The sequence below is a fragment of the Lampris incognitus genome, chromosome 10, assembly GCF_029633865.1.
Source record: "Lampris incognitus isolate fLamInc1 chromosome 10, fLamInc1.hap2, whole genome shotgun sequence".
Lineage (NCBI taxonomy): Eukaryota > Metazoa > Chordata > Actinopteri > Lampriformes > Lampridae > Lampris > Lampris incognitus.
This window is the reverse complement of record NC_079220.1, coordinates 12,547,155-12,573,220: the sequence shown is the minus strand read 5'-3', so window position 1 is coordinate 12,573,220 and position 26,066 is coordinate 12,547,155. Positions and strand designations below refer to the sequence as shown.

The 26,066-nt window shown below is 44.8% G+C and overlaps 2 protein-coding genes across 2 annotated transcripts; one reads left to right on the top strand and one right to left on the bottom strand.

Moving 5' to 3' along the window:
* Positions 1–685: 685 nt before the first annotated feature.
* On the top strand, positions 686–6,519 carry wbp2nl (WBP2 N-terminal like). Its single transcript, XM_056287470.1, has 8 exons — positions 686–813; positions 1,283–1,391; positions 1,551–1,689; positions 1,954–2,046; positions 2,296–2,487; positions 2,860–2,973; positions 3,519–3,595; positions 3,675–6,519. Exons 1-8 carry the CDS (start codon positions 755–757, stop codon positions 3,729–3,731), a joined length of 840 nt encoding a protein of 279 aa, XP_056143445.1. The 5' UTR covers positions 686–754; the 3' UTR covers positions 3,732–6,519.
* Positions 6,520–8,607: 2,088 nt separating this feature from the next.
* On the bottom strand, positions 8,608–25,269 carry LOC130120112 (heme-binding protein 1-like). Its single transcript, XM_056288738.1, has 4 exons — positions 25,192–25,269; positions 13,648–13,786; positions 11,560–11,740; positions 8,608–8,785 (listed from the first exon to the last, which is right to left on the bottom strand). Exons 1-4 carry the CDS (start codon positions 25,267–25,269, stop codon positions 8,608–8,610), a joined length of 576 nt encoding a protein of 191 aa, XP_056144713.1.
* Positions 25,270–26,066: the final 797 nt, after the last annotated feature.

Sequence of the window (26,066 nt, the reverse complement as noted above, 5' to 3'; positions counted from 1 at the left end):
TTTCCTCACAGCATGGTTCATCCTCTCTCCAAGGAGCTTGTAGAAAGATCATTACGGCCCCCTCTCTCTCTTTTGCCCCTATGGCAACGATGGAGCCGACCTAATTAGGCTATGTTAACCAAGACTGTATTTTAATTCTTTGTGGCAAATATGAGTTTTTTTCACCACACAATGCCACATTAAACATTCGTTGTGTTAAAGTCAATGACTTCTGCTCATAGATATCAACTGAAATCATTAGTTCCTCAGTCATAACTTTTGAATGATTGATGCGAACTACAAAGTTTAGTTAAACGACGCACTAGTTCTCCTCATTAATTATAACTTCCATTACGTCATTGTATTTCTTAGTTTAGAAAGAAAACCGATTTAATGAGATTGGCACATTCTGTCAGGCATTATGTGTTTGGCTATTGTACACTCCCCACACTCTCCTACTGTCCCAAACGATAATTCTTTTTAAATGTAATTGTCCATCCGACAAAACTAGTTGGACTATCCAAACAGCTATTTCCGCTGTGGCATCGTCGTATGCTGCTTTCGGAGGAGTTGGGATATGATATGCTTTCACATACACTTTCATACATGACATGTTGTCACACATGGCGGATGATTTATTTAATCGTCAGTCAGTGTTACGTCTTCAAGCGTGGCAGAGCAACGCATTCTGCCGACGTGGTGACGTCACATATCTGACGTAGACCGGGCGTCCTAGTTAAGTCGAGAGACTCGCATCCCCAGACGTCTTGTAAACATGGCTTTAAATCGAAATCACTCACAAAACGGCGGCGTTTTGATAAACAACGGAGAAAGGTATGTGAATGACGCTATAACAACAGCAACAGTCTTGTCAACTGGTAGTTTTCTGTTGTCTCTCGGCTTGTTTGTCTAAGTTTGTTTTGCGCAACGTCGGTTAGCCGTTAGCTGGCCCGCTTAGCACGTTAGCACGTACTATAACACTCCGAGCCGTCGACTACGTTGACTACGCACTTCTCGAGAAAGATCATTAGTCTTCTGTTCTGCTCTTACCGCGGTTGAGCTTTAACTTCACATTCGCTCCCAACTTTAACGTCTACCTAAGAAAGTAAGCCAATAGTTGGCTACCAAAACAGGAAGTAGTTTTGTGGCTCTTATATGATGACGCCTTGGATTTTTCAGTTTTGACGTGCCATGTGTGGGCTACACGTTCCCATGCACGCAAATATACACATAAGACAAATGCTAGGGCAATTTTCACAACCAGTGAAGTAGGCTACGTTGACCTGTTGACCCCTTTTCCTAGTATCCTGAGAGAGTGCAAGGATGTTGAGCTGTCATTCAGTGACGCCACCAGCAAGACAGACCTACTGAAGGGGACCAAGAAGGGAACTGTTTATCTCACTCCATACAGGGTAAAGACCAATTTGCTGCTGATGAATTCGACATTACATACTAATGGTTTCTGCCGGCCCAAACAGATGACAATTACCTTGTTAGTCTCAGTTTCCGCCAGACATCCGCTCTTCCTTTCTCTGCCTCCTGTCATTTATTTTTCTCCCCCCCCCCCCCAGCTGCTGTTTGTATCCAGTAGTACCAAGGATAGCCTGGGGTCTGCCATGTTTCCCTACTACCTGATGAAGGGCTGCAGCATCGAACAGCCAGTTTTTGCACCCAACTATATTAAAGGGACTATAACAGCTGAGCCTGGTGGTAGGAGGACCTTTGCATTTCCTTTTCCAGCCCCTTCTCTTTTCCAACGTCTTATTGCCTCCTTTTGTCTCAAATTCATTTTAAAGAACAGCCTTGCATAAGGCCACCTTTCCTTATGCACAGGTACACTAAGCTAACTTGAACCATTCATTGAAGGGGATAAGGGACATGTCATCTCTTAATATCTACTATGAAAAGAGATTGTAGGTTAACTTTTTAATGTTGTTCTAAACTTGCTAAACAACCATCTAATTTTTTGGCCAGGTGGCTGGGAGGGCCAGGCTAACTTCAAGCTGTCCTTTACCAGCGGTGGAGCCATAGAGCTTGGACAGCATTTCGTTAAACTGGCCACAAATGGTTTGTCTGTTTGTCTCCTTAACTGTCTTTGCCCCACATTTGTCAGTGCCAAATTTTGATTGTGATGATAGCCTGTCTTTATTCATTATATGGAAAACTTTGCAGATATGGAAACTTTGATACAGAAAATGTGCAAAAATATCCAAATGTGCCTGATTTATTATATTGCACACAAGACATGAAAAAATGCATGCATTGGGAAAATTGTAAAGCTTTGGCTAACCTAGTGCAGTGATATCTCTGTCTCAGCATCCCGTGCTGCTCCTGCCCAAAATGAGACTGCCTCCTATGGATATCCTTCACCTGGTATGATGAATGGTTATGGCCCTTCACCTGCTCCACAGAGCTACCCATATGCCCCTCCACCTCAACAAAATGGATTTTATCAGGGCCCCCCACCTGCTGCAGGAAACATGGGTTACCCCTATCCAACTGCTGCAGGTACAAAATTTAGTGCAAAGATTGCAATGTAAAAGAATGAGAAGAAATGTTAGTTGAAAGACTATTATTTTTATTTACAAATATTTCCTTGACTCTTACAAGTTATTTCTACCTTGATCTTTTGCAGTTTGCACAACATTTTGAGTGCACAAATTGTGCCTGTCCACCTCATTCTACCCAAGTTAAAATACTTACCTTCCGGCAAAGATGATGCAGTTTTATCTCTCTCTTTGTGCCTGCCTCTGTCTGCATTATGTATATTTTATGTTTTTTCTTTTCTTTGGTCTTTGCTTTGAAGCTTATCAACCCTTTAGGGATAAGCTGGAACTTTCTGTTAACCTTGAACCTCTCTCTCTTTCTTGTGTGTTCCAGGAATGTACCCATCTGCCCCTGCCTACATGGCCCCACCTCCCCCGTACCCTGGGCCACCCCAGAACTGGGTTCCACCCCCTCAGAATTGGACTGCACCACCATCAGCCCCTCCAGGTGTGTGTGTGTGTGTGTGTGTGTGTGTGCGCGCGCGCGCGCTGTTTCCCTCTCTGTATGTCTGTGCCACTGCACCTGTCAGATCTGATCAGTCTGCCTCAAAGTGAATCACAGTGAAGCACGACACTAAAAAAGGGGTGCAGATGTCTCTTCCACTACACATCAAAATTTGAGAGGATAAACAATCCTTCTCTTCCTCTCTCTCTCCATACTCTCTTGTACCACCTCTGGATTTTGGCAAACAAGTTGCATCCTGAAAAGTAGGTGAACTGGCTACTATGTGCTGAAATGTCAGTTTGCCACAAGCCTTCTTTAAGTAAGAGCATGAACTGGAGATCTTGCCTCTGTGCCTATTTAAAAAAAAAAAATCAGTTCTTTTTTTCTTTTTTTTTTGCCAGACTCCTGGGTCTGTCAGTTGTTGTGCTTCAAATGACGAATAGTGCATTCTTCACAGCAACTCCCCTAACTACAGAGTTATGTGCTGAAGCGTATTCCCTCAATTGTCTTTATTTTTTTCTCATTCTTAACACAAATTCACTTCGCAGGTAACTCCAAGGCCACTGAGGCAGCAGGCAGTGCTTACTACAACCCAAACAATCCACACAGTGTCTACATGCCAATGGTGAGTGATCTTGGATTTTTTTTTTTCAATGGCTGTCTCGTGATCAAGATTATACAATATCTTTTCATTCTCTTTGTAGGAACAGCCTCCACCATATGCTCCTTACCCAAACTCTCCTGAGAAGAAAAACAACTGAGGCACAAGTGCCATCATCAAACATGACCCTGGTTTTTCCTGTCTGACAGTATATCCCTAAAGCAATTAGTCATGAAGGAGGATATGGTTATTTTCACATAACCATAAGCTCAGACTATAGAAAAGAAAGCAGTTTGTTGTTGATAGGTTTGAGGATGCCGCTGACGATTCAAATAATTACTAATTTTGGATACTGGAATGTTTTATAAAGTGATTGTATGATATTTTTTCTCTTTTCAAAAAGGTAAACTGTAATGACAACATGTTAATTTTTGACAGCCTTTACACACTGAGGACGTGACGAATAAACGACACAAAAATGCAAAATATTTCCCTGCGAATATTTCACATCAAAACTTCATACTGGCAGCAATACGAATTTGCAACAGAAACCCACCTTTCTCTCGCAAATTCGCAAGATGCGAGGGGGACTTAACCCGGTGGGTTCAGGTGTGGCGGTGCAGTGCGTGGGGATCTCCTCTTCTTCCCTACGGGGTCATGGGGGGGGACCTCCGCCCATTGCCGGTTCACCCCCTGCCTCTGTTGCGGTGTGCTTCAACCGGTTGTGGATCGGTAAGGAAAGTTTGCCTTGCTACCATGAGCTACTCACTATCCTGATAGCCTACTTGTTCGGTAACGCTCCTCCACATGTAGTCCTTGAGTTCATTGTTTTATAATTTTGTGCCCTTTGCCTTACAATATAGGGTGATGAGAAACAAACAATCAGTAGGTCCGCCATTGTCATTAGGAGTTATGACATCGTTCTGTGCAACGCGATTCATTGATGGCTTTATTCGCGACGCAAAAGCTCAGAAAAATCGACCTCATTCCAGAAAATTTTTCGCCGTGTAGTATTCGCGTTCTGTGTGACAGCATTACTGGCAAAAACAACAGTTTGAAAAAAGATATTGGCATGCAAATTGTTCACACAAAAAAATAACGCCCCCATTGTGTAAAGGCCTCAGTCTTTTCAGTTATCCTAATGGGATTAATTCTCTTCTTGTTGTTTAAGAATTTGCAGTCGCTTGATATTTTCAAGAAGAGCGTCTTAACTATACCTGTCAAAGTTACAGGGAAAATGATAGTATTTGGAGGTATTTTGAAAGGATAAGGTGTAGTTTATTGGTTACAATTACAATGCTTATTAACAGTAACTGCTGTAGCCATCTTTGTAACATGATTTTTTTTACAGTCAATTTGAAAGTATGACTAACACATATCATGCAAACATATTTGCGTGATGTGATTCTGTTTAAGGCCTGAACATTATGATTTCAAGTACATTAATCCCACGAAGACATGAAGACTTTTGATTATGATTCCATTTACAATACAAGTACCGGGTTCGACAACATTTGGCAACATCGGGGCTCATTCATCAGTCGTTGGTATGTACAAATCTGTTCTTACACATCCATGGAGTTTTTTTAGCCCTGAACTTTGTCTCGGGGACCAGTGTAGAACCTGGTAATCTCCAAATTCGGACTAACACCGATGCCTTTTCAAGCCTGGGTGATTGCTCATTAAAGAGGTAGACAATAGATATTAGGGGGAAGGAATTGCAAATAACCATCAGGCTTTGCTGCTGACTGTCAGACAATCTTGAGAGCTAAGAAAATTCCACGGGAACAAATTTGTACGTACGAACAATTGATGAGTGAGGCCCGATCTCATTTTGACAAAAAAATAACGAATTGAAGCTTGTTTGGTAATTACACGACCAAAGCATGCTTCTTTTTGGAGGGACCAGCTTGACCAGCTAAACTTCATTAAGCTCCGTTTAGTAACTGCAAACACTGTACAACTGACATTTTATAATAATCCAGTATAATCTGTCATGGAGTCCTTTGATTTGTAGTTGGATGGAGCTTCATTTGAGAAAGAGGAGCGGAGAGATTTGTGAAATGATGTTTGATCAATGTGCAATATTCCAACATTTTGTGGCTGTCATTGGTAATGAGCTGTGGTTATCCTTCTCCTAGCTTTTCTTGTGTTCATGTATGCAAAGCCAAGCTGAAACCAGAACGCTCCTCTCCGTGTAATTACACTCGTGTGGGGTTACAGGGCCATGTAGTTAGTATATCACTGCCCATCGCTAGTTTGCCTGCAGCTGAGACTCGTGAATTCAACTCATTTATTCCTGATCAAACTGGGGTGAGGTGACTAACAGACTGTGTAATTGCATCCCTCTGTGTGCACCAATTAAGACCTGTTTAGGGGACTTTTTGCACTAGTTTTAGAGAATAAACGACCGCAAGGTTTGGATTGTAATTTGCTTGAATTACTCTTAATATCTTATCAGTTTCTCGTTTGTAATTCCTTATCTTGAGTTCCTTCTATATCAATTTAAAGTTTTAATAAATGTGTATATGGAAAATGTCCAACTGGTTTTTAGTGTTGCCAGTATTGAATGATGCCTTTAACGGTATATAACCATGTGTAGAACAGACTAGAATTTTCTACGTACAAATTGGTACTTCAGATGGGTAATACATTTATTATATGAAATGCTATCAGCTCTCCATATCTTCACTTTTTTTTCACAGAAAATCACACTTTACAGAAGTATTCCATAACGCTCTCAAGAATCATCCTAAAATAACAGGAAATGTTCAAGCACTAATGCCAGAGCACAAAACACCCACAACACACAAATACTTCATGTAACAGGTAATGTCACTAACACAGAGTTGAGGATCAAACATTTTGATAACATTGATAACTATCTGATCTGTTCATAAATTAGTTAATAAATAAAGAGAAACGTTTGACTAATTCTACTGTATGGCTTAAGTCCTATTTCATTCCAGTTCCTTCTGCCGGAACAGGGAATTGTGGTTTTCCATGTATCTATTTTTTACAGTTTATACATTTCTACATCAAGTTAGCTATACTGTAATAAAGATGTGCATAATCCTATTTGACGTTCCTCGGGGCAGTAAGAGCTCTACAAAATAAGCCTTATGATAAACATGTAATTTCCAATGGGAATGAATAATGAAATGGATTCAGGCCTAGAATAAAGTAACGTTATTTACCTGGCATCACCCACTAGTATCAGGTCAGCGAATGCTGTCAGGCTGGACTACTCTGACCAAAGGGCTTCGACAGTAAAGTGAACTTTATACTGCAGTGCACAACCACAAAATATTAAGTTACCAGCGACTGACCTCTCTATTACTCTCCTTCAGGCCGGCGGCGGCACAGCAACTAGCCAGACTGGCAGCTCCTTCAATATCTTTCTCTTGCATTTGTGCTGCATCTGAAGAGCTCAGGAAAGTTGAAAGTCAATAGCTGCAGTCTTAACGTGTTGACTGCATCCAGCTGAAAATGTGCAGCAACAGTTGTGGCGTGAGCCTTCATTGGCTGGCTTGCATGCACCTATAAGCCTTCGGTCAACTTTTCTTTCATGCGCTCCTCCTAATGTATTTAAACCTTGTGTGGTTGAAAGGTACGGACTAGAATCAACACTAATCAAGAATGTGATGGGATGTTGAAGTTGGTGCTGCGCGATTAATCGCAACCACAAATCGCGATGTCAGCCTGTGCCAATTATACAACCGCAAAAGGCTGCGATTTAATTAGATAATCAAATGTGCGCGCGTGAACGTCTGTTTGTGCGCAGTCTGCATATCCACGCCCGTAATTAAGAGATGACCAATCAGTCTCTGTTGGGGCAGTGAAGCGCGTGCGGTCTGCGATATTATGAACCCTACATAGGCCTCGCCAAAATCCCGTTTCTGGCTTTGTCACGTGTGCGCCACCGTAGCAACGCGAAAATATGTTGTTATGGGGTTAGCGCTCATCAAGGAAACGCTGTACACCCACAATTTAACCTGTCTAAGTTATCCACAATCAACATTAACGTTTTTAACTCAATCTTTGCTTGCTCCACGTTTGAGCATAGGATACTTCACCCCTTACCTCCGTTCTGTTGTTGACAGCCAGCAGTCCAAAATTACAAAAGCAGCCAGCTGTCCAAAATTGCGAAAAATACAAAATTACAAAATTGAAGGTAGCTAACGTTAGCTTTGCTTCGCACCGAGTTGATAGTTGATTGTTTCCTTAGCAACGCAGCGGAAATCCGGCGTCCGTTCGCGAGATTTGGGACAGGGTACGGGATTTTGGCGAGGGCTATGTAGGGTTCATAATATCGCGTGCGGTCTACGGTCACATGACTATCCGGTGTGCAGACCAGAAGGGGGGGGGGGTGGACGTCGATGACAACGAGCAGGTTAAAGCTGGCGGCAAACAAAAAAAACCGCGACCTCTGACCTCTGACGACGATATTTTGGATTCAAGCTCAGCGATACTGAGCAGAAAGAAGTCCTACGTAAAACATGCAAAATGGAAGTCGCTACGCGTCAACACAAAAAAACTTGTATTTGTGTATCGATATATAAATTTGTTCATTTAAATCGCAATGTTGTTCACAATGTAACCGGTTATTTTCTTGCCCGGTGCGGGATTCGATACGAGGTGTACTGCCCCACAAGGCGACATCACTAACTGCTCGGCTAAGGGGTCAAACCCGTTAGCTAGGGGCTAACGTGTCTTATTAGTAGTTTACAACAATAATCGTAATATGACTTTTTTTTCCACCAAATCGTGCAGCACTAGTTGAATTCCAGATTGACCCATCGTGTAACAGCCTAACACTCCCTAAAAGGTTTCTATGTCTCACATGATATCAGATAAGTAAAGGCAACGTGGGTGATCTCCTATCAGGCCATCTAGGTTTAAAAGTCTAGCAACTGCCATATTGCTTCTAACAGTCCAGTATTTTTTTTTAGATCTAACGCACTGACAATAGGGTTAATTCAGGCTCAATGAGGAATTCAGCATGAGATTTTCGGACAGATTTGGCTAAGCGTGACCTATGGCTCCTCCTGTAGAAACCACACTTCATTGCGACGTCCGTAAGGTTTGATTGGTGAGTCGTAGCTGCAACAGAAATACTGTTTGCGCTGAAAAGGGGCAGTTTCCCCCAGGGTCCGCGTCAGGCGTAGGGCCTCTGCTCGGTACTCGCTCTCCCCTGCATACCCTCCAAATTGCCTGTGAAGAGAGAGAAGAGGACATACTACAAAGTCAGACTTGGCACACAAAAAAAGAAGAATAACCTGAGTCACTATAGTATTTTCGGTCACAACCCCAAACCACTGGTATTAAATCTCCGATTTTGTCGTTTACTTTGGTGTGAGAGGAACTCATAAAGCACACCGCAGAAGGTTCTGCCATCCAGTGAAGCCTATCTTATGACCAGCTCCTCTGCTGTGGCCTTACACATCTTAAGAAACAGGGTGCTTTTTTTGGCCCTAACGTGTAGCTTATTGGATTTAAACCTGCCTCTCCTTCAACAGGAACCAAAAGCTCATGCTAAGAGCGAGAGAAGGTGCTCGGGGCTTACAAGATGTCTGGCCAGTCTACTCCAGGGGTTAAAAATTGGGAGCAAATATCCATCCATCCATGCCAGAGCCTATTCCAGCAGTCATTAGGCGGTGAGACACCCTGGACAGGCCGCCAGGCAATCACAGGGCCGACACACACACATTCATACCTAGGGACAATTTAGTACAGCCAATTCACCTGACCTACATGTCTTTGGACTGTGGGAGGAAACCGGAGCCCCCGGAGGAAACCCACGCAGACACGGGGAGAACATGCAAACTCCACACAGAGGACGACCCGGGACGACCCAACAAGGTTGGACTACCCCGGGGGCTCGAATCCAGGACCTTCTTACTGTGAGGCGACCGCGCTAACCACTGCGCCACATAAATGCCAACGTCTAGACTTGTGCCTCATTCACACGTACACGAGTATCTTTGAAAACGGGGATTTTTCTCTTTCGCCCCCCCCCCCAATTTTCCCCAATTGTATCCGGCCAATTACCCTACTCTTCCGAGCCGTCCCGATCTCTGCTCCACCCCCTCTTCCGATCCGGGAGGGCTGCAGACTACCACATACGTCCTCCGATACACGTGGAGTCGCCAGCCGCTTCTTTTCACCTGACAAGTGAGGAGTTTCGCCAGGGGTGCGTAGCGCGTGGGAGGATCATGCTATTCCCCAACAGTTCCCCCTCCCTCCGACCAGGCGCCCCAACCGACCAGAGGAGGTTCTAGTGCAGCGAGCAGGACACATACCCCATCCAGCTTCTGGCGCAATGCAGCTTGGGATCGAAAAGCGGACGAACAATTCAAACAAGCACGCGCAGCACGCCTTGCTTTCATACGTTCCAACACAAGAAATGAGCGAACTGGAGGAATTTTGGTTGTTTTAATCCCGTGAGTGGTTTATTTCGGGTTTATTTGGACGTTTTCTGACAAGCGTATTTAACTCGCTAAAGAGTGATCAGAGCTGCGATAAAACGAGAATTTACAGAGCTGGCTGCAAACGAAAGGCGCGGAAGGTAAGGGCTGAGATTTGAATGATGAATGCGACCGGTGTTCTCGCAGGAACAACACTGGAAGAAGAGGACGTTCCGGGGGGTAAGCTTACGAAGCCACCAAAGGACTGTAACCTGACTGAGCTGAGGCGCTGGCTAGAATACCACGAAGGCAAGAAGACCGGCCAAAGGGCTGAGCTAATTGCAAGGGTGGAGGGCTGTCAAGCAAGCGGAAAGAAGGTGGACCCAAAAGTGGTTGGGGGAAATTGGTATCATGTCAAGGCAAGCAAGGCTAATACGAAGGCTCCAGGAGGGTCAGGATGGTCTTCCGTAGAACCCTTCCCCCGAAGAAATGTATATGTAAGTGTCCTTCTTAATGTCCGAAAGACGACAGAAGTCTTTCCTTCCACATGCATGAAGCCACCTCTTTGCTTTTTCTGTCATCTGTTCGCGTTTCTTTCCCCACTCTGTTAGGCCATCTTTCACGGGTCCTGGCTTTGGGAATCTCAAAAATTCTCTTCCTTCAGGCAGCCTTTCTTTATATCGTGAATCCGATCTACAAGTTCCCCAGAAGCAATGCTTTGTGGCACCTTTTCTAGATTGTTTTGCTCCCTCAATGACAAGGTTACCAGCCATCGTAAACACAAATCTTCTGCAAGACCACTTTCGCACACTATGAAACGAACGAAGAGCAGTTTGTCCGCAAATCAATCCCATGATTCAATGCGCGCTCAAGCCTGTTCTATTTTTAGAATCGCAGTGGCGCCGCAGTGTCTATAGGGACGCCCGACCAAGCCGCAGGTAAAACAGGGTTTCGAACCGGCGATCCCAATGTTGTTAGGCAACAGAATAGACCGCTACGCTACCCGGACGCCCCCCTCCTCCTTTGTTGTTAAAAAGAAAAAATATCAAGCAATATTTTTTTTTAAAAAAAAAACCTGTCCAAATGAAAATGCAAAAATACGTGCTACTCAACATAATTAATGCGCTGTCAAGAGCATGCCAAACCAACAGGTGGCGATATAACGCTTACCTAATGTCATGTTGACCAATTAGAAGCCTGAAAAAAAGCCAACAAGTCAAAAACTCTGTTTTCCCTCTCTGCATGTGAACACTGAAAACAGGTTCTGAAACACTGAACCCTGGAAGGAGTTTTCCAAAATGCCAATTTTCAGTGACCCACAGCGCAGTTTGTGTGTGGACGAAAGGCCAAAACCCAAAGAAAAAGCTACATTTTCAAAAATACCCACGTATGTGTGGACTAGGCATTGAAACCTGTATTAGCGGTTATCTTAAGGGACCCGACCACAATGCACTCTCATGTGCGAGAAGAGATACCACTGTGAATTTTGCTGCTGTTTGTACAGCACATCACTACGGGGGGGGGGGGGGGGGGTCAGCAGCTTCAATTGAAACCAAAAGTAAAAAAGAAAAAAAATCCTACAGTGCATAGACGGTCATGCCAGGCCGGTCTTCGATCCTGATGGCACTGTCGGTGGGAGCGGGGGGGCTTTTTTGGTAGAGGGAGGGGATCCGGATGGCGACCACCAAACGGCGAGACATCACCCCGTCGTCTCGGGGGTATACTGTAATGGTGATGGGGGCTGCTATTCCCATGGCCTCGCCTTGGGAGATGGCAGGGGTTGGAATGGGAGGAACAGAGACAGAGAGTGAAGGAGGAGAGAGCACACTGAGCATGTTTAAGCCACATATAAGCAAGCAAGCAAGCAACATTTTATTTATATGGCACTTTTAAAAACATACAGTTACAAAGTGCTTTACACTCAATACAGAAAATATGAATAAATACATACAATAAATTGAATGAATGCAAGACGTGGCGTTGACCCTGCTAAGAGGTGCCAACTAAATCTAAAAGGTCAGGTTATTAAGATATCCTTCTTGAGCAGGAAAACTGCAACACATATTCCTACGCAAATAGAGTAACTAGACGGAACCGTAGAACAGGCCCTCAAAAACATTGGGGTGAACGGAGTTTGGGAACCCATGCATCCCACAGTTGTGTTTCAGTAATAACTTGACATGTGTGGTATCTTAAGTTTGCTTCACAAAGACAGAAGCAAGATTACATGAAAAAGAAAGACATCGGAAGAAACCTAGACAGCCATGAAAGTAGGGGTGAGAACACAACCCTTGGTAAGAGTTATGCGTTTGTGCATGTTTAAATGGGCATTAGAGAAGGTAATGGGTGTGTGTGTGTGTGTGTGTGTGTGTGTGTGTGTGTGTGTGTGTGTACTACGCACTGAACAGCAACAGTGATGATGGGATATGAACCCTGGTTAGGAGAAGGGTTGCAAGGTTGGGTGGGCGGTTTGGACACAAACTAATTGCCAAAAATTGGTTTCCAGTGAAGCTAAACCCTCTTAATTCCCCCCCACCTTTTTTCTCCCTCAATTGTACTTGGCCAATTACCCCACTATTCTGAACCGTCCTGGTTGCTGCTCCACCCCCTCTGCTGATCTGGGAGGGCTGCAGACTACCACATGTCTCCTCCAATACATGTGGAGTCGCCAGCTGCTTCTTTTCACCTGACAGTGAGGAGTTTCGCCAGGGGGACGTAGCACGTGGGAGGATCACGCTATTCCCCCTAGTTCCCCCTTCCCCTCCCGAACAGGCGCCCTGACTGACCAGAGGAGGCGCTAGTGCAGCGACCAGGACACATACCCACACCTGGCTTCCCACCTGCAGACATGGCCATGTCTGTAGGGACGCCCGACCAAGCCGGGGGTAACACGGGGATTTGAACCACCGATCCCCGTGTTGGTATGCAATGGAACAGACCGCTACGCCACCCAGACGACCTAAACCATCTTAATTAAACTTACATCAGTTGGACTCAATGAACATCATACATCAATGCTTTCTTGTTTATTAGACATATCTTGGTTCCTCTTTTTCCTAGAATAGCAAGCTATATCAATAATTCATATACAACCATGAAGAAAGAACCAAACGATGGATTCTTATTTCAAATGAGGCATGAATTTAACTTTCAGGCTGAGTAAAATGTGGCAATCTCATAAAAACAGAAACAGAAAAAAGATTCTGATGACAAACAGGTGGCTTTGGAGATATATATGGGTCAATGGAGCACTATGCATTAAATTGGTGGAACTGTGCACTGTCTGGATAAAAGGTGTTTTTTTTTTAAACATAGACCTAAAGCACTCCCTGACCAGTAGAGAGCAATTAAAACTTTCTTAAATGCTTGCCATGTCTGCTTGAAATAGGGCCTAACATCTTTTAGTCATAATCTTTCTAATATGACCAAGAATTGCGCTTTTAAAACTGATCAGGAATGCCTTTGGTCAGTATTTTGCTTGTGCATGTGACCCAGAGACGTGTTTTTTCTGTTTTTTTGGGGGGGGGGGGTTTCTGACATTCTCAGTCGCACACCAGGGAGAGAGAGAGATGGTAATTAGTTGTTTTAAGAGCTCAGTATGCGTCTCAGACAACTGATTCACCGCAAGGCAAAACTGATGGAATCTGTCTCGTTTTGTGTCCAGCTTACCATGTTCGTTGCTTCCTCCAATGTACATGAGCAGCTTCCTCACCAGCTCCCACGAGACCTGGTCAAAGGTTCGCCCTTCAGAGGGGATAGTGGCGTACTTGGCGGCATCATACCGACGTACCTCGTAGCTCACCCCATCCTGAGGAGGAGAGGCAGAAAGTAAGGGTTTATTTATATAGCATATTTTAAAACAAAGTTACAAAGTGCTGCACAAGGTACAGATATAGAAAAATAAACAACATACAGTTATTTACAGAAAAGTGTGAATTACAGCCCCTTTACAGGGAAGGCAAGTCATTAGAGATGGGGTTTGAGAAGTTTTTTTAAAGCCATTTACAGACACAGCTGATCTAACAGAGGTGGGGAGACTGTTCAATCAAGAGGGACGAGGCCCTGATGGCAAAAGCACAGTCACCCTGGTCGGAAGATCCGAGTGGCCTGGAGGTGGAGTAAGGATACAAAAGTTCGGAAATGTATAACGGGTTAAGACTTTGTAGGGCCTTGTATGTGATAGGCAGTATTATCTATTATTAATCTCTAATCTATTTTATACCTATGGGAAGCCAACGAAGGGATGCGAGGATTGGTATGATGTGGGATCTACGATCAGTATTGTTTAGCAGCCTGGCTGCAATGTTTTGCACGAGTTGCAGGTGGGACAGGGCTGCTTGGCTGAGACAAGAGAAAATAGCATTGTAGTAGTCAAGGCATGAAAAAAATTAGGGCATGGATTAGTAATTCTAGAGCTCTGGTTGATAGCATTGATTTGATGTTTGCGATGTTCTGGAGTTGAAAAAAGCAGGTTTGCACAAACTTATTTATGTGTGGGTCAAAGTTCAGATTTTGGTCAAATATTACACCCAAATTTCTTGAGGAGGGTTTAACATTGGTGGCCAGAGGGCTGATACAGGGTTTCGCTTCTGAGACAGACTTATTAGGACCAATAAGGAGAACCTTGGTTTTGTCTGAATTGAGCTGAAAGATATTGAGTAACATCCATTCCTTAATAGCAGCCAGGCAGTCATGAAGGGTACCAATATTACCCATATCATTTGGCTTAACTGAAAAATACAGCTGCATGTCATCAACGTAGCAGTGGTGAGAGATGCAACTGCACTGGCTTAACCAGACTGCCTAGAGGTAACATGTAGAGTAAGAAAAGGATGAGACTGACGATTGAACCCTGCAGAACTCCACAGAGTATAGGGGCAGGTAAGGACACAAAGTTGTCTATGACAACCTGAAACTTGCTGTTAGACAGAAAGGATGAGAGCCAATTGAGAGCAGAGCCTGATATACCAACCCACTTATTTAAACGTTCAGCTAAGATGGAGTGATCAATAGCATCAAAAGCAGCAGTTAAATCAAGCCGGATCAGGATAGAATGTTCATCATTGTCAGCTCACATAAAGATTTAATTTGTCACTCTTAGTAGTAATGTTTCTGTACTATGTTGGTGGTGAAAGTCTGATTGGAATTTATTGAAAATACTGTGTCCTTCAATGACCTCAAGGAGCTGCTTTGCAAAAATTTTTTAAAGAATTTTGGAGAGGAATGGTAGTTTTGAAATAGGTCTGTAGTTATTTGGCTAGGTTGGATCAAGGGCAGGTTTTTTTTTTAAATAGGTGGGATGCTCGCCATCTTAAAACCATCAGGAACACAGCCAGAGGTGAGAAAAATATTAATAATGGAGAGCAGGCTAGGGCCCAGGGTAAGGAATTTGGGGGGGGGGATTACCTCGAAAGACAAGAGGACAGGCACATATGGGATACAGTGTCTGCATGGCTGGCATTGGGGGCGGGCCGGACCAGTCTGTGCCCGCTCATTTGAACTCCTTGCCTGCTGTGGCCTCACCCTCACATATACCTATCTGTAACTTAGTATGTCAGTTTTGACCTGTCACAGTGTTGCATCACTTGACTCGAGTTTTGCATTAAGTTGGTGGGTGGGATTAGCTCACAGTGTAGGAGAGGAAGAAGGCTACACTGCCATCGATAAGATCATAATCAGGCTTACAAAATGGACATCAGGAATTAGTTTTTAAAAAAAAGACTATCTCAACCAGAACATCAGCATCCTCACTCTGCATGCCACCAGCCTGTGAGAACTCCACCTCTCTTAACACTATAAAGTCACTGGCGCCACAACCAGCAACATCAGCCTCCTCTAGTTCAACTTCAACAACAGCTGCTCGCCTGTTGCTAACCGCAGCTGAACAGAGCACACAGCAATCAGTAGCCCTGGATGACCTTGGTGATTATATGCCTGACAAGGTAAAACTGGACATGCTTCCAGCTCAAATGATTTCAGAGAAGGAGCGGACTTCTGCAGCTGCAGACAGACCCTGGCTGGAATACTCAATTAAAGCTGATGTTTTCCATGTTTTTTCGATCAAAAATGTGACGTTTTTCAACTAAAACCTTTTGTTTTCCATGTCGCAAATTTCACCGGGGAGGGGGGGGGGTTGCTGGAACCTTTAATAATAATAATAATAATAATAATAATAATAATAATAATAATAATAATAAAAGCAGTGCATGCTCATCGACATGGCAATCCCATCCGGAAAAAAAACAAAACACCTCAGGGAAAGTCACAGAGAAGCTGACCAAGTACAAAGACCTGGAGATTGAATTCAGCAGGATGTGGGGAATGAAGACCGAAGCAACACCAGTGGTCATCGGAGCTCCGGGACTGATGAAGAAGGAAATGGAAAAGTTCACCAACCGTATCCCAGGCAACATCAACATCCATGCAGTCCAGAAGATCGCCCCCTACTCGGAACAGCCCACATATGACGACAAGCACTGTCAATCAAGTGACATCTGCCCTATCGTGCCTCAGGTCCATCGTTTGGACCCGGCTCTACAGGATGTAAAACAGGAAACATGAAATAATAATAATGATAATTACATCATATAATTATGAAGCCCTTTTAATTCACGGAAAAAATTAAAGTGCCCTGTAATGCGGCAGGGCGCATATGCAGTGGTGCTGTTGTTGCTGTTTTGCAGTTGCTGGGGTGATCTTGTGTGCCCCCTCAAGAAAATCAAGTGCCCGCCCTATTGATTTGCTCTAGCGCCGGGCCTGTGTGTCAATAAGACTGTGCCTGGACAGTAGACTGATGAATCAGAGGAAATATTAACATTGTTAAAATTAGATTGAATATTATTGAGTTTGTCGACAAAGGAAGACAGAACACTTTGACAGTCCACTAGGGCGGAGGCCGCTCCAGCAGTATGGGCAGGGTTCCCAACTGGGTCAACGGTTTTAAACAGGAACCTCGGATTAGTGTTTATTGTCACTACTTAGGCCTGCAAAGTCGGCAACTCTCGCCTCGCATGTTTTGGTTGAGCATGGGCAGCAGTTCAGCTTCAGACGGAGTTTGGATTTCTTCCAGCTGGGCTCCACTATTCTGACTTCCCTCTTCAGATGACGGATGTTGTCATTAACCCAGGGCCAGGAGTTAGCCCAAGAAAACGACCTGGTGGCATAGGGAGCTGTGGTATCTGGCGCAGAAGTACATTGATCACCGAACCAGGCTTCCGGATCATTAACGTTGGAGGAGTCAGGTGGGGGTGTAAGAATCGGAGAAACGGGATGAAACAGTAGCTGCGGGGCGGGCATTGAAGGAGCGAGAGTGTACTCTGCGCTCCCGCAGTCGAGCGAAAGACTGAAGAGAGGTGTCAAAAATACTGCATTTGTGATCAGAGACCAAATCCAACAGAGAAAGAGAGCTCAGACTCAGAGCCAGGGAGAAAACAAGGTCAAGGGTGTGACCACGCTGATGCGTGGAGAGAAGGGAGGGCTTTGCACTTCAGGAGGCCAACCACCACCACGAACTACCCCCATCCACACACGTGCAGGGACAGATGCAGAAATATAGCCATTATTTATGTGTATCGTCACACACATGCATTCAGACATCAACCCCCTCCCCCCCCCCCCACACACACACACACAAACACATTCATTTAATTGTCCTCTTCCTGGGGATGGTTCCAGGAGGGAGGTCAAGCTCGAACATGATTCACCTCTGACACATTCATGTTGACAATCTGCTCAGAGGGATGAAAGCCCTCAACTAGTGGGTTTTACACACACAACATTTAGTGTGTGTGTGTGTGTGTGTGTGTGTGTGTGTGTGTGTGTGTGTGTGTGTGTGTGTGTGTGTGTGTGTGTGTGTGTGTGTGTGTGTGTGTGTGTGTGTGTGTGTGTTCATGTGTGTGTGTGTGCACACGTGTGTGCATGTGCGAGAGCACAGAGGCCGACCAAATAGTTCTGCGGTGGAAGAAGATGCAGATTAAACATATTTATGCTGATTTGATTCTGCTTCTTCTTCCTCCTCCGTTCCTCATAGAGCCCTGCGGGGTTTACTCAGCCTGAAGAGAATAATGGGCAAGAGCTGCATGTCCTTACATAATAATACCAGAGTAAACACACACACACACACACACACACACACACACACACACACACACACACACACACACACACACACACACACACACATATATGAATCAGATGGGTTAATGCGTCACGTGGTCACTCAGCCATACTTCTGTATGTTTTAATTGACTCTGGTTTAAGTGCTAAATACAGGCTTTACATGAAATCCTCACGGTTCAGAATCTTTGTCAGACTTTATCAGTCATCTGAATGGTTACATATAGAGTTCATGGCTGTACTGCGTATTTCTGTATGCGTGGTAGCGCGTGTGTGTGAGCGTGCTTGCGCGTGTGTGCGCCCGCGCAGCCGGACATATAGGAATCATCATGCCGCCCTTTTCTATAGGTTTCACATCCATGTTGGTTACCAGAATTATCAGCAAGCGGTAGCTCGCTGCTGACAGCATAGCAAACATCCGTTCATATGACGTGTTGGTCAGGCGAACGGGCTTGGTAGCGCGCTAAAGGCGGGGTTCTCAGTGCGTGTTCGAGTCTTAGATGCTCCTTTTTCCTTCCCCTCCTGTGATGGAAAATTTGGCAACCCTCGAAATGTCCTAAAAAACGTTTTATAGCTTAATCTTGGGGTATTTTTCTTTTCTTTTTTTTTAAATTTCCCCCTCCCTTACCAAAAATGAGTATACTTAAAGTATATTTTTAAGTATACTTTAAGTTAAGTCCAACTATACTTGTAGACTTATATTTATAGTATACTTGTAGTATACTTGCTAAAATACTAAATTCGGACCACTTGAAGTATACTATGATTATACTCTGAGTAAGTATACTCTGAGTAAGTATACTATAAGTAAGTATACTATGAGTAAGTATACTATGAGTATACTTACTCAGAGTATACTCATAGTATACTTCAAGTGGTCCGAATTTAGTATTTTAGCAAGTATACTACAAGTATACTATAACTATAAGTCTACAAGTATACTTGGACTTAACTTAAAGTATACTTAAAATATACTTTAAGTATACTCATTTTTGGCAAGGGAATTTTCTCCCCAGTTGTGTCCGGCCAACTACCCCACTCTTCCGAGCCATCCCGGTCGCTGCTCCACCCCCCTCTGCCGGTCCGGGGAGGGCTGCACTCTACCACATGCCTCCTCCGATACACGTGGAGTCGCCAGCCGCTTCTTTTCACCTGACGGTGAGGGTTCTCCCAGCGCGTGGGAGGATCACACTATTCCCCCCCAGTTCCTCCTCCCCCTGACCAGGCGCCCCGGCCGACCAGAGGAGGTGCTAGTGCAGTGACCAGGACAAATAGCCACATCTGGCTTCCCACCCGCAGACATGGCCAGCTGTGTCTGTAGGGACGCCCGACCAAGCTGGAGGTAACACAGGGATTCAAACCGGAGAGCCCTGTGTTGGTAGGCAACAGAACAGACCCCTACGCTACCCGGATGCCCATCCTGGGGTAATTTTAAATGGTGCATGGTCCTTCCTTAGGTCTAAGGAATACATTCGCCTTATGTTTAATCCTGAATCCTGAGCTTTCAACCTCTGGTCCTTGGGCAAAATCTACCATCATGACACCAAAGGGCCACTATAGATGCCTGAGAGAAATTGCCAGAAAGTCCTTTAATCGAACAGTGGTACTATGTCTTCCTGCAACCTCCTCAGCATGTGCCTGATAATAACATGTTATCACAAAGTTGTAGCTGGTAGACAGGTGGCTATGCTGCCTGCGTAGTAATTATGAGGCTGCGCTCAGCGGAGTGTGTCCCGGGGACCACCATTAACATTGCATATAGGTGGCACACACAGGCAGCAGACTCTGACTTCACTTAAGACGAGCAATTAATACACCCCATTTACGAGTGTGTTTATGTGCGTCCGTCTTTGGTTGCTGTCTGATGCTGGCCTTCATAGGTAAAAATTACTCTGCCAGCAGCACGGTGGCCCGATGGTTAGCGCTGTTGCCTCACAGCAAGAAGGTCCTGGGTTCGAACCCCAGGCTGTCCCAAGTCCTTTCTGTGTGGAGTTTGCATGTTGACCCCGTGTCTGCGTGGGTTTCCTCTGGGTGCTCCGGTGTCGTCCCACCATCCAAAAAAAAAATTACTCTGCCCCTGGACAGGGTACGGAGCCCCTAAGGGGACATGGGCTAATTTTTGTTGTTGTTAACTATCAGTTAGTATCTCGTGAGCACCAGTTCGCCCATGTCCCCTTAGGGGCTCTGTAAACAGGGTGTGCAAGGGGCATAATCAATACAAAAGTCAAATTACCACGTCACTTCCTTCTCTGTCAGAATCATCAGTAATAACAAATCAGTTTGTATGTGTGTGTGTGCATGCAAGCAAGCAAACACAATTTTATTTATATAGCTCTTTTAAAAACATGCAGTTACAAAGTGCTTAACACTCCATACACAAAAATACGAATAAATACATAAAATAAATTGAATGAATGTAAAAACATGGCATCGGGAGTAACAGACCAAGCTAAAAATGAAACAAAACAGAAGTCAGGGGTGGGAATGTATAAAAAGGTTTGCCTGAAAAGATTCAGCGAATCTAACGGATTGGGGGAGATTATTCCAGAGGCTTGGGGCTAAAACTGCAAAGGCACAGTCACCTTTTGTTTTGCAGTTGGAGTGAGGGATGGATAAAAGACTGAGGTTTGAGGATCGGAGTGGTCGGGAAGTGGAATGAGGAATGAGAAGATCAGAAATATAACTAGGGGCAAGATCATGCAGTGCTGTAAATGTAATCAATAAGACCTGATAGATTATTCTGAATTTTACGGGAAGCCAATTGAGGGATGCAAGAATAGGGGTAATATGGGACCTACGGCTAGTTCTAGTTAGTAGTCTAGCAGCTGCATTCTGAACCAACTGTAGACGATTTAAAGTAGCTTGGTTGAGGCCAGAGTAGAGGGAGTTACAGTAATCTAGACGGGAGAAAATGAAAGGGTGAATTAATTTTTCGATATCCATAAAAGAAAATATTTCTGATTTGGCAATATTTCACAGCTGAAGAAAACAGGATTGGACAAGTTTAATAACATGGTGATCGAAAGACATTTTCTGGTCAAATATGATACCAAGACTTGTAGCGGAAGGTTTGATGTTTGAACGAAGTGGACCAATAAACTGATCAACTGCAGTGGCAAAGTTCTCAGGACCAATTAAGAGAACTTCAGTTTTGTCAGGGTTTAGATGGAGGAAATTAAGGGACATCCAGTCTTTGGTGGCAGCTAAGCAATCATGAAGGGAGGACAGTTGATTCAGGTTATTGGGTTTGGCAGAGAAACAGATCTGAGTATCATCAGCATAACAGTGGTATGACGTGTCTTGAAAGTGACTAAACAAATGACCCAGAGGAAGCATATATAAAGACAAGAGGATTGGCCCAAAGACAGACCCTTGAGGGACTCCACACAGTAGCGGAGCTGAAAAGGATACAAGACTGTTAACACAAACATTAAAATATCTATTAGTCAGATAAGAGCAAAACCAATTTAACACTGTACCAGAAATGTCAACCCAGTTCTCCAACCTATCAAGTAAGATGGCATGACCGATGGTATCAAAGGCAGCAGTTAAATCTAGGAGAATAGGGAGCATCCGGGTAGCGTAGCGGTCTATTCCATTGCCTACCAACATGGGGATCGCCGGTTCGGATCCCCATGTTACCTCTGGCTTGGTCAGGCATCCCTGCAGACACAATTGGCTGTGTCTGTGAGTGGGAAGCCGGATGTGGGCCGACCAGAGGAGGTGCTAGGGTCACTGCACTAGCACCTCCTCTGGTAGGCCGGGGCGCCTGTTCAGCAGGGGAGAGGGAACTGGGGGGAATAGCATGATCCTCCCACACCCCACGTCTCCCTGGCGAAACTCCTCACTGTCAGGTGAAAAGAAGCAGCTGGTGACTCCACATGTATCGGAGGAGGCACGTGGTAGTCTGCAGCCCTCTCCGGATCGGCAGAGGGGGTGGAGCAGCGACCGATTTGATCTGCAACAATTTTTTCAAGGATTTTGGATAAGAAAGAAAGTTTGGAAATTGGTCTATAATTCTCTACCCTTGCCCCGATCAAGAGAGGGTCTTTTGAGGAGGGGCTGAACACAGGCAATTTAAAGTCGTCAGGTACAGACCCGGTGTGAGTGAGCAGTTGATGATAGACAGCAGGCTGGGACCTAAGCCAGGGAGGATGGAATTTAAAGATTTTGCTAGAACTATATCACAGGGACTGGAGGAGGGACACATAAGGTCTGCAGTATTAACAAGGAGCTGAAGCGATACGGGATGCGTGTGTGTGTGTGTGTGTGTGTGTGTGTGTGTGTGTGTGTGTGTGTGTGTGTGTGTGTGTGTGTGTGTGTGCGTGTGCAAAGTAAACGTCTTGTGACACAGTTCCTCTGTATTCTCTGTCGGGTTTAACTAAGCGTGTAGGGTGTCAGAGTCGGGCAGGTTTACCGCTGATCAGGTGACATGCTCTGATTTCAACACATGCCATTTAGACCCACTTAAACCCAGACATTAGACAGACCTCAGGATTTGATTGTTCTGAGGCTGCAGAATGGACATATATATACCGGATGTAGTGAGCAAGGACGGCATCCTCCACCTGGAGCACCCACATTCAAACCTCTCTTTAGGGCAAGTATCTTTCCTGCAGAGTTGCTTGAGCCAGACATTAAGTCCCTACCAGCTCTGGGCATGCGGCTCTGCAGCTGATCCTGACTCTGTGTCCTCCTCCTTGTGGGGGAGCGGAAAGAGAATCTCTCTCTGGGGATCAATAAGGAATCACAAATTATTAATTGTGACCCTCTTTTCACGCCCTCAAACAAAACTCCATCAAATATTTATTTAATTGTTTTACACCTTTGAGACCGGCAATGAAATGCACTATAAAGTTACATCAGCTATGATTCGATTCTTGGACTGAAAATGTGCTGTGGCGCATGGACCACTGGCTTCAGCACTATTTCTGGCTCCTCAGTTCGAGAAGACACGGTTGTTCGTATGTAATGTCAACATGAGTGCTATCCCTCTGTGGGTGCTTGGGTAAATCTGTCAGTTTGAGTCACCTGATTTCCATGTTTCTCTGGTCAGCTAAGCTGCAAGTCCTCTATGTTCCTGTTTGTATGGTTTTGGCTCCACTTCAGACAGAGTTCTACCTCAAGAGATAAAATCACGAAGCCCGTTTCAAAGCGTGCATGTTCAGTGATAATACATGGCCGTATACTTGAAGAATAAACCTGAAATGCCAATTAGCTTTTGCTCCAGTTAACAACTCAGCTCGCCGAGTTCGCTGGAATTTTGCCGAGGCATACACCGTACATTGACTATAAGTAAGCAGTGAGGGCAATATGCACACACACACACACACACACACACACACACACACACACACACACACACACACACACACACACACACACACACACACACACACACACACACACACGAGAAAAACAGGGAGAGAGGAGAGGGGTTGGAGGGAGGGCATGACCTTGCTCTTCAGTAATGTCAGTTTTTTCTTCTTTTCAGCGTACCAGTATTCACATAGTCCACATCTGACATATGAACGTTTGTGCACATGCATGTGCACAGACATATGAATTTGCATGAATGCACCCCCCCACATACATACATACATACATAGATATACATACATACCCACATATATACATACTATGTTTGTTTTTCTTTACCTGTAAGGACCCACGTTGACTACGTTCATTCTCTAGCCCTGAATCCTAATTCTAACTAACCCTAACACTAATTTACTTTTAATCAGAACTACATGCCTAACCCTAACCATAACCCAGCTGTAATTCTGTCCTGGACCCTCACCCCCCAAATAGACCCTTGAAGAAGCGGAGACTGGACAAATTGTCCACCTTTTGTAAAAAAAAAAAGTTCTCATTCTTATGGGCTAAATACTCCAAATGACCCTCACAGATATAGCTGACCATGAAAACACACACACACACACACACACACACACACACACACACACACACACCGTGTTGGATAAAACAGTGGTACAGAGAAGCGACCTTTCATGATGGCGTAGGTGTCAGGATATTTTGGGTTGGCCTCATATTGTTCATTCACGGTGTGTTTCTTGAGTCTTCTTTAGTGATGGTCTAAACTCTGACGTCAGACTGGCTAATACCCCCAGCACAGCAGGCTGTAGGTCACGAGGTATAATTGTAAGGCTGTTGGTGCTCTGCTGATGGCCGCATCAATACTGATCGGCATATAACCAGGGCTGCGCTGCTACATTAGAAAAGGAGGAGGAGGGGGAGAGGGGGGAAATGAAGGGGGGGGGGAGTAAACTATGATCTTCAATCAGTGACAGCCGGACTGCCGATATGGGCAATATTTTCAGCATTTTCCCGTCGAAATACACCTTTCCCTATAACTCACGTCAGGTGGGTACTTTTCAGCCCTATGTATAAACTACTATGCGTTTTGTTTTAATGGAGATTTGAGTCCGCCCTTAAGAAACAGCCTAAACTATAATCCGCAAATAGCGGAGACGGGTAAACTGCGTCCGCGTGCGTTCACCACTGGATCTAACGTGACGTGTTTGGGTTTGTTTTTTTTTGGAGAGAGCGAGAGAAAGAGAGCGAGAGAGAGAGAGAGAGAGAGAGAGAGAGAGAGAGAGAGAGAGAGAGAGAGAGAGAGAGAGAGAGAGAGAGAGAGAGAGAGAGAGAGAGAGAGAGAGAGAGCGAGAGAGAGCGAGAGCGAGTGAGAGAGAGAGAGAGAGAGAGAGAGAGAGAGAGAGAACGAGAGAGAGAGCGAGTGAGAGAGAGAGAGAGAGCGAGTGAGAGAGAGAGAGAGAGAGAGCGAGTGAGAGAGAGAGAGAGAGAGAGAGAGAGAGAGAGAGAGAGAGAGAGAGAGAGAGAGAGCGAGAGAGAGCGAGAGAGAGAGAGAGCGAGTGAGAGAGAGAGAGAGAGAGAGAGAGAGAGAGAGAGAGAGAGAGAGAGAGAGAGAGAGAGAGAGAGAGAGAGAGACCAGACAGCCGGGTGGAAAGTACTTGTGGAGATAAGTGCTTTCCACAGCTTTGCCGGTATCAACAGCGGATGACCGGCTCGGTCTCGCTCGCGCCAGGCTGTCTGTCAGTCAGTCAGCACGTCGCCTACCTTGGTCTCGCTGCTGAGCAGTTTATACTCGGTCTCCTCGGTGTTCCCGAAAAGGGAATTCTTTATCATCCCAAACATGTCGGCCAGGTCACTTCTGCACCCCCCTTTTTTTCTTCTTCTCCTCACTCAGCAAAACGTGTCTCCTCTTCTGTCCTGCCCTTACTCTCAAACGAAAAGTCTCCTGCTTGGTGAAAGAGAGATTAAACTGATACAGCCCTGACTTGTCCAGCTGTTTCAGACGCCCTCCTTACGCTCCTTCCTTCAAAGAGCTGCTGCGGATTTTTTAAAAAATATATATTTTTTGTGTCCTGGTCAAGATTCAGTGATAATGTCACCAAGACACAGAAGTTGGAGATGCTTCCCCCTCTCTCCTCTCTGGTTGAACTAAAATGAATAAACAGCATCCAGTGTGACCAGTGATGTCTCCGCCCCCCACCCCCCACCCCCCACCCCTTAAACCCCCTCCCACCTCCTCTTTCACGTCTAACTCTTCTCCTGTTATCCATTGTGTAGTCGTTTAAAACAGCCATCATCATCTGCCAATCACAGATGAGCACTATAAATATAACATCACACCGATTCAATCATTCTCCGAGGCTTAGTTTATTTAACAGGCATTAATTGGGTGTCCATCCCTGGAGGTCAGATTGGACGGGCATCAAAAATGTATTCAGCCAAGACAGTGCCAATGTATGTGATGCATAATAATGACGTGGACTCATGGTTTTAGATCATTTTAGATTAGATTAAATTAGATTAGATTAGATTAGACTTTATTGTCTTCCTTAGGAGAAATGTGTCCATTTGAGAGAACACAGTTGACACACAGCACACAGCCTCTCCACACAACATGCTTGTTTACATGTATGATGATC

Coding starts and splice junctions, on each gene's coding strand:
- LOC130120112 (XM_056288738.1), bottom strand. CDS start 25,269: ATGTTTGGGATGATAAAGAATTCCCTTTTCGGGAACACCGAGGAGACC. Junction 13,787..25,191: donor TGCTCAGCAGCGAGACCAAG/GTAGGCGACGTG, acceptor TCTCCTCCTCAG/GATGGGGTGAGCTACGAGGT. Junction 8,786..11,559: donor GGCATGACCGTCTATGCACT/GTAGGATTTTTT, acceptor CTCTCTTCACAG/GCAATTTGGAGGGTATGCAG.
- wbp2nl (XM_056287470.1), top strand. CDS start 755: ATGGCTTTAAATCGAAATCACTCACAAAACGGCGGCGTTTTGATAAAC. Junction 1,392..1,550: donor TTTATCTCACTCCATACAGG/GTAAAGACCAAT, acceptor CCCCCCCCCCAG/CTGCTGTTTGTATCCAGTAG. Junction 1,690..1,953: donor TATAACAGCTGAGCCTGGTG/GTAGGAGGACCT, acceptor TTTTTTGGCCAG/GTGGCTGGGAGGGCCAGGCT.